Genomic DNA, 9044 nt, shown 5'->3' with positions numbered 1-9044 from the left:
TTACGTGCACTACAGCTGTTTGAAAAACCTTTAAAGGTTTATTCATGAGAAGCTCAAATCGGCCTGTGGGCCGGTTTTCATTGAGGTAAAGAGGAAGAGATCTGGATAAGGGTCAGGCAAAATGTATTAACTACTGGTACTGTTTGCTTCATTTAAAGTCCTAATGAATCTATAAGCATTTTTTACACATACATGATACAAGATACATGCACGAGAGTGAGGGTATTGTAAGAAACAGGAGGAGCGAGTAGAAACAGAAAGAAATCCCTGGTCGCGGGCCGGGGTTCGAACCCACGACCTCCCGAGCACCTACTCCATAATCCGACGCTCAAACCACTCGGCTAAAAGGTCTAGACCCATCGGCTGGGTCAGTTGATAGCGCCTATAACTGCCCCCACTGTTACAGTATATATGGGTTTTCAAGTTTAAACTCCAGTGGGTTGTGAAAAGTTGTTTTTGTTTACATTTGAAGCATCCGATATTTTTCTATTTTAGGTCTTGACGTAGAGCACTCGGTGTATGGCATCGTACCGGTCGCGCTGCTGTAATAAGTCAAGTCAGGTTTATTGCGCAACAACGGCATTGGATACAATGTATGGCAAATGACACTTAATAACTATAAACTATTTCTACTAGTGTACTTCAGTACATGTATCTATTTTATAATGGAATGTCACATTTCACATTGCTGTGACATTGTTTCTCTTTTGTATAGCATTATGTACATATTGGCCTAGATAAACAGATACAGAGTCGGGGCATGATAACAGCATGTTGAAAATTTCTCTTCTTGTTCCAGGTAGCGTTATTTCACTCTTACATGAGATCATTAGCTTTTTCCTTTCTTCGTTATAGTAGGGACATATCATTACAAAATGGTACTCATCTTCAACTTTGTCTTTGCAGGCAGGACACATTCTTTTCTCGGCTGGTATCTTTTTGTGACGACCCTTCTCAATTTCTAAGCAATGTGCACCAATTCTCAGTCGTGTAATACTAGATGTAAAGGATTTGTTTTGGATCACCGAGAGGTACTTCTCCATGGTAAAGGTTTTCTTCACTTTGGAGTATGTCTCAAGTTTACTGAAGCTCCTTATCTTTGGCTCCAGTAATCATGCGGACCGGTCTCCTCCTGGCCCTGACAGCCGCCGCCATCTTGTCCCCCCGCGCTCAGGCTGCGGACATCCTCGTGGCCACCATGACGTTCGGCAGCCCGTGGCTGGACGTGGCGAAGATTGCCGAAGCCTTGGCCTCCCGAGGACACGTGGTCACCGTGCTGGCTCCTGCTAGTGAGAGGAGCGATCTGATGCGGAAATGGCCGAGCTTGCGCTACGAGTTTTTCGGAGACCCCGAGAAACCGCCCATCATCAAAAACAACATGAAAGTCGTGCCGAAAACATTTGTAAGTATTTACATGTATTTAAGTGTGTTATAACACAACAAGCATGGATTCATCATTGTATTTTGTGTTCAAAAAGACACCAAGAATCTCGGCATCTGTCCTATAATAAAAAATACAAACATTTGTAAGTAAAAACGGTAACTTGTTTAAAATGTGCCTTTTTGGCAAAGTACGAACCCAAATTAGAATGTGAGTATCAAACATGTCCGTAGCCAGGATTTTGAAGGACGTCACTGTCTGACGGACCAGCGAGCGCTGTGGGTGCGAGTCGAGGCGAGCGCCGAGGAGGCGAGGTTCCTAAGGGGGCCCCGGAAAATTTTGAGAATAGAACCTTCTGCAATGGCATTTCCTGTGTCTTCGAGAGAATTTTAAAGGAAGAATCAGACAACTTTTTCTTCAATGACAAAGTGAGCAGTTTTTCACCGGTTCTGCCGGTGGTACAGATGACACAGATTAGTCCATCTTTAAAAAAAAATCTTGGACCTTTAGATAAAAAGTGGACCTTTGAGCCTTATGAGAGGTCTTCCGACCCCCACCCCCACCTGGCTTCGGGCATGGTAAACGTCCACCGCGTCTAAACTCGCAGTGCATACACATGCACACCAGCACATCAATTTGGTCCTGTTGAGTTCAAGTGCACTCCCAACCTTATTCACCTTGCTCTATATTAACTCTCACAGGCATTTTCTTCACTTACTTGGCTGGAATTCCTGGCCTTGGGGAATAAGATGGCTAGCAGCCTCCTGGATAACTGTGAAGGGATGTTGAGTGACAGTCAGCTGATGACGAAACTGAAGAACAGCCACTATGACGTAGTTCTGACGTACCCTGGGACGACATGTGGGTCCCTCGTGGCTCAGTACTTGGACCTCCCTCTGGTCTGCACTCTGAGGTCTATGCCCACTGGACTCGGTACGTAGTGTTTAGACGTCTTACACCATCATGAACAGCGTATATACTAGAGGGGATTTATTCCTCAAGCTAACCGACATCTCGCACACGCAGTCGTCCCTCAGTAAGACATCAGATCTGGAGCCACATATTTCCCGTTTAGAATTTTTATTCAGCCTGACATTAGCCTCTGTACACTTGAAGAAGCCACACAGGCGAAACCGGTCGTGTGACAGGCTGAATAAAAGTTCTAAACGGGAACTATGTGGCTCCAGATGTCTTACTGAGGGACGCCTGTGTGTGCAAGATGTCGGTAAGCTTGAGGAATAAATCCCCTCTACTATATCGTACTATCAGAAACAGCGATTACCCCGATAGATACTATCTGATGTTGATCATTTGCACTTCATAAGCGGGGAAAGGACCGTAGATACGCCATAGGATGCGAAGGTAAATAAGACAATTCAACTGAAGATGCCTTGGCAACATTTTGTTTCGCAAGTTTAATTTCTAGATCTTCGTTGTCATAATTGAAAAGTTTTACGATCTCATTATACCACAGTTAAATATGGAGCTAAATTTGCGTTGTTGTTCTTTTTTACATGTTAAACTAACTGCAGTAGGCTTTTCAATATTCTTTGTTTCATTGGAAATTCGTGCCCGAGGGCTAATTGCAGGAACAGAAGAAACATATGGTATAAAAACAGACAATTAGTACACAAAGAACTACTGATTACTTAGAAATTACTAGTAAAAACTACTGGGTTTGACTTCTTTTTTGAAGACAGAGGAAGACAAAGGATCCCACTTTTTCTGTAGTTTGTGGGTTTTCGGTTGTTAAGAGGAGAGTACTTTTCCTTTCATTTATATATGTGTGAAAGTTTGGGTAGAATTTGGAGGCTACGTCAAAGAGTTCATTTCGTTCATTTCTATAGAGTGTACAATTTGAGATAAAATGCGTTTCGTCTTCCACCGTATTCAACGTACAATGTTTGCAAATTCGTTCATACACTTGGAGCTTCTTATATCGCCCTCTCTCAATTTTGAGAGAGTGTTCACTAATTCATAATTTACTTATTGCATAATGATTGTTTGTTTGATTGAGCAATTTCAATGATATGTTGCAGACATCAGCGCCAGTGGTGTTCCCAACCCTCTATCCTACATTCCGACTGTTACGTCAGGACTGACTGACCAGATGACCTTTCTACAAAGGGTCAAGAACACACTGGTTTACTTTGGGATGACCACTATAGGACAATTAATGGCCGAGATGGGCTTCGACGCTATTGCGAGAAGGTATGTGTACCGTACGGGGTACTTAAAGCGACGGTCACGACTCGCCGTGCGTGCATCTGTGTGCTGTCTACGTGCAAAAACGTGGGCAAACGTAGGAGATCCGCAAGTGGCGAGTACCGCCTCCGTACGGATTTGGGAGCACGCAGACACGCCGTAGAACTTTAAGTGCATGTAAAACTTTTTCTGCGTGCGGTCTGCGGATTCACCACCCGTACGTTCGAGTGCGAGCGACGCGCGTGCCCCGTACGTGCCGTGCGGAAGAAGCACGTGTGAGTACGGCCTCCTTACAGTAAAGTTGTAATCGCACAGAGATCGTACGTTGTAAGCACGTACAGCTCACTTACCACTTGCGAAGCGAACGATGCACGCAAACGCTCACGGCCAGACGTGGCGTGCAGACCACACTCTTACACCTTGCGCAACCGTGCGAGTGACGTGCGTCGACGCCACTCCTTCCCCACGTTTTCAGAAAAACGTAGCAGACGTAGCCTCCCAATAAAACGTACGGACAAAAAGCACGCACGGCGTGTTGTGACCGAAGCTTTAGCTATCATCATCAGTAACTAAGTATGTTTTCTACTCCCAGTCGCAAGATGGCGTTTCTCTAAGAATTTGTCGTCCAAAATGTGACTTATAGTCCGTCTACTTCCCCAGTGTTCTAGCCAGGCCTTTTGAGCATAGGGGCCCCCTATGCTATACTTTTGACCCCCTATGCTAGATGTTTTGCCCCTATGCTGTCTTTCAACCAGCATAGGGGTGTTTTGGGAGGGAGAACATTCATAAATCCTGCAAAATATAAAATATAGCTTTAGAATGAAGCTATAGCAAAGGGGAAACCTTAACTTTACAAAATCTGTTCCTCATTGAACAAGAAAAAGTGTCTCAAGGGGTTACTAGTTTCAAAATTTTTCGGCCCAATGCATGATTTGCGCCACGAAAGTTGCTCTTCTTTACCTGACGGTCCCTATGCTATGAAAAAAATACAGTCAAAGGGATTCAACTCTGTCATTTGTCAGCCAAATGACTTGACATTTGGCATGGAGGTAGAGTGGGCAAATACCCCCAGGTTTTTTCATCAATTTTTTTATACATGCTTTTGAAAATTGTTTATTTTATTTATTTTTTTATTTTATTTTATTCACATGGATTTTTGAGCATTGGATAGGAAGCACTTGTTGTGCTTATGTAAATCCGCTGCTCATAAAACATAGTACTGTAAACATAAAGATGACATAAAGCGTAGCATAAACATAAAATAAAAGTTTTTATGAAGGTTTTTGGGGACATTTTTCGACAAAAAATGGAATTTTGGATCCTGAGCCCTGATATTACAACCAAATAATCTGAAATTCGGTATAAGGGTACCTTGAACATGTGTCTACAGAATAGCAGTCACATATTTGGCAGTGACAAAATGCGTACCCAAAAGAATTTTCGGGAAAAAATCTGTGTGTACATGTGGATTTGTGGTGCCTTTGGCGTAATTTTGTTGGTCACGTACAACGTAATGTAACACGGAAGTGCACGGAGTCGGACGATTATGGAGTCGCGGCACGGCTTTCCGTCCCACTCTAAACAAAACCCCAAGGACATAACAAAACTCCCCAAAACTGGCCAATAATTAGCCATAAAATGTTCGCGGGCGCGTGTAAATATGCTGCCTTTTCTTCGAGTGTTATAGGAATTTTCCGCGATGTTTTTGCACATCCCTAACGTTACCTCACGCCCGTCGCCTATTCCAATGTACGGCGGACCGGGGCATTTATAACTTCAGATCATCTAGGATTGCATATTCGGTGGTAAAATAAGTAAACGAACAGAGAAAAACAGCAAAATAAGTTGACAAACTATAGAAACGCTTACCTGGGCAACAGTGACAAAAGAAAATATCGATGTAATTGATGCGCGGGTGATCGTTAAAACGTTTTAAACGTTACAATATAGTAAAATGCAGGCTAGATCAACGTTCCTTCCGCTGTTCCAGCAGTGCGCCGGTAGGAAATGCAATACTAGCGCGTTTGTAATTTATTTTTTATGGGTTCACCACACCACGAAGTGGTGTGGTGAAACCATATTGCTTTTTCTGATGTTTCTCCTTCTTCTTCTCCTGCCATTTTTTAAATGGATTCAGCTTCTTCATTTTAGGGCCTAAGGTCCTGAAATTTGGTATGGAGGTACAGTGGGCAAATACCCCTAGGCGTTTTTTAAATTTTTGTGATACAAGCTTTTACAATCGTTTTATTTGCTTTTTTAGCGGTCCCCATAGGAAAGTACTGTGGGGGCGCGCGCGCGTGACGTAATAAGTAAGGAATTCGGCGGTATGCCCATATATGGGCATGCAAGCATGAACCTGACGCAGACCAATCTATTCTTCTTGCTGATTGGCTGTTGGATTTGATTGGATTAACTCAATTAACACCTGTTCAAAGCCATTCCATTTTGACAGTATGAACTCAAGTGTTTTGGTAGGTACAGCACAGGCCACGAAATACGCATCGATTTTCGAGGGACGTTCTGCGGGAGAGTGCAGGACGCTGTGCGGGACTTCCCTCGGGAGAGTGCGGTACGTCCAGCGGGAGAGTGCGATACGTTCTGCGGGAGAGTGCGGTACGTCCAGCGGGAGAGTGCGGTACGTTCTGCGGGAGAGTGCGGTACGTCCAGCGGGAGAGTGCGGTACGTCCAGCGGGAGAGTGCGGTACGTTCTGCGGGAGCCAGACATTTTGCTCTTCTCTGTTGGAACAACGCAAGTTGGAGGTCAATGACCTGCGCCCGGCGTGTAAGAAAAAAAGTTACGCGGTACGTAATGTGTATCGTCGGCGCGCGCGCCACGGTATCAACAATTTTTCCGCAATCTTTACCAACTAGTATTATCTAGGTTCTGTTTATATCGATCTCCGAAGTATCACCAAAATTGTAGGGTTGATAGTTAAGTAACATCAAGGTGGTTCAAAAGCAAACCTGATAAAGAAGGAAACCCCGTAGTTAATAGTTGAAAGTCTTGGTGCCTTGAAGCGATCGATACCGCCATGCTGTTACTTTTTATAACATACAATGCAGTGAGTGATGGTGTATCGCACCGAGTTAGCTCGGTTGGAAACGCGCAAGGCGGCAATCCCAGGCATTGCAAGTTCGAACCCCAGTGCATCGGACATTAATATTTTTAGTCAATTTAACATTTTTAACAATTTTATCATTTTTAACAATTTTATCAGTTTTAACAATTTTAACAATTCTGCATTTTAACAATTTCTAACATTTTCTTTATTTTCGTTGTTTTGCTTTTAACATTCAAAAACTGATTGTTCTTACTCAAGAATGTCAATAACTTAGAATGTTAGTCTTTTGTATTTTTCCAACATACAAATTAAAATCACTTTGATGTTGTCACAAAAGTATTGAGCTGACAAGAGAGAAGGAGTACGGTACTCTGCCAGTGTGAAGAATCTACAGAGGTATTACCAGTCACTAGTAGCAAGAGATAGACCACATTGAATGATGACGATGAGGACGAATCATATGAAGTACTATCATAGCTAGTACAGAAATTCTACTGCTTTACTTTACTTTCTTTCACTCTGTACATGCAATTAGCTCACTGGCATAGTAATTTTAAAAATAAGGTTATGATAATCATATTATATGTATAGCTTATTCAATGTATGGCTTCATAGTTTATGTGATTGTTAATAACACCTGCACAGAGCATTTCCATACTGACAGTATGTCTTTATTCAAGTGTTTTGGTAGGTATTTCAAGCTTTTCTGCTCCAGCATTGGAATGCGGGGCATGAACGTTTTTTTTTATTTTGAAAATCAACAGTTTGCATTATGCAATTAAAAATCCTAACCAATAAAGTAGGGAATAGCTATCCAACTGTTGTTTTAGTTGTATGTTACTTCATATTATAGTTATATCAATGTAAATCATTGTTTTCCCTTGTGTTTCTCATTCTTTCCCTGCCATGTCGTAAAATGTGGTGAACCCATCGCTGTATTTGCTCCAAAGCAAATATTGGCCTTTCTAGTTTTCATTTCTAGATTTTTTTTAATATTTTTTTTTCGATCTCGGAATCCTAATTTGCCTTTTTTCGGTAAGATCATTACTGTGTTATTTCCATAGCGATGCAATTTCCACTCTTGCTACGATCATTTTTAGCATTCTTTACGTGTGGAACCCAAAATGTTTTTGGTGCACCTAATTTTTTTGGTTAGGTGCACCAGTGCATCTATTAAAAAAAATGAATTTCGATCCCTGTATATACAAGTCATGTATAGCATATTCAACATATGATATTTGTAGTTGCATAGTACATGTATGATATATGATATATAATAATTTGCATAACATTGTGCGATAAGAGTGATGTGAAATTTTGTAAGTAAAGCTGTCGAGATTCAAAGTGCTTATTCTTGCATCTTTGTTATCAATTTCATAACTATAATATAATTTATTTATTTCAGAATCTTTCAGTTTTGCACTGGGGTAAATTTGGAATAGTCCACTTTTGCGTGGGAGGGAGATGGGCTGAAATATGCTGTATTTGCTCCCAAGCAAATGACGGCCTTTCTAGTTTCATTTTTGTCTTCATTTTTAACCAGGCATATATATTATGCTAATGTACAGTATATTACGCTACCATCACAAGTTTTTGTCTCTATCCTTTATTTTTTTTCAACATCTTCAACAAACTAGTGCAGATTCATAACTGCCGCAAAAGGCCATCATGTTCCGAATTGTCGTAAAAGCCACTATGTATTACTACATACAAAGTCACAATACCAGCTTTGTATTTTTGTTGTTTAGCAGCATTTTTTGCAGTATTCTCCCGCGCGCACTAGTTTTGGGGGTCTGTAGAGGATGCCATCTATATAAGTCAGTTTGGCCTACGTTAATACACAATGTCATGTGGATTCTTACATTTTGTAAGATACAATTGGAGATACAGCTCTGCGGCGTGTACATTTCACTCGCTATTGTGTTGACAACAATATACGGTAAGAGTAACTTAACCGTTTGACAATTAGAAGTGAACCACATAAGAAGAAACATTTATATAACATACCATAACCATAAAATTCAAATGCTGAAGTAGACCTTTTGCCTGGCTCGCAAACTGGGCGTAAAATCCAGATTTGCACGTTACTTTACACTAGACTTACACAAGACAGGTTTTAAAGTTTGCAATGGTGTTTCACAAAACGTAGATGACTCTTTCAAGAGAAATGTTATATTTTCTAATTATTTCTTCTGTTGGTTTTCTTTAATCAGCATAGAGTAAGAGTAAAGAATCTAAATATTAATATTCAAGCAACAATCTTCAAATTATAGTACATTATTTAGAGTATTAAAAAAGTTGATGAAGAAACACAAGTGGACAGTTATGGTATTTTAGAAATAGCCAGAGGGATTTTTTTAGAGATACTATATTTGGAAGATGCAAAATAATTGTAA

At 41.1% G+C, this 9044-nt stretch overlaps 1 protein-coding gene across 1 annotated transcript in view; it reads left to right on the top strand.

Annotated features, from left to right (window-relative positions):
• Positions 1-1114: 1114 nt before the first annotated feature.
• Positions 1115-9044, top strand: part of LOC109474340 (UDP-glucuronosyltransferase 2C1-like) — a gene marked incomplete at its 3' end in the record, with an annotated part of 33459 nt that continues 25529 nt past the window's right edge. Inside the window, exons 1-3 of the mRNA XM_019774628.1 lie at positions 1115-1402; positions 2083-2314; positions 3421-3592. Coding sequence (XP_019630187.1) covers positions 1115-1402; positions 2083-2314; positions 3421-3592 — 692 coding nt within the window. The remainder of the gene's footprint in view (positions 1403-2082; positions 2315-3420; positions 3593-9044) is intronic.

This window comes from Branchiostoma belcheri, unplaced genomic scaffold, assembly GCF_001625305.1.
Source record: "Branchiostoma belcheri isolate BF01 breed outbred unplaced genomic scaffold, Haploidv18h27 scaffold302, whole genome shotgun sequence".
Lineage (NCBI taxonomy): Eukaryota > Metazoa > Chordata > Leptocardii > Amphioxiformes > Branchiostomatidae > Branchiostoma > Branchiostoma belcheri.
This window is presented reverse-complemented; position numbering and strand designations above follow the sequence as displayed.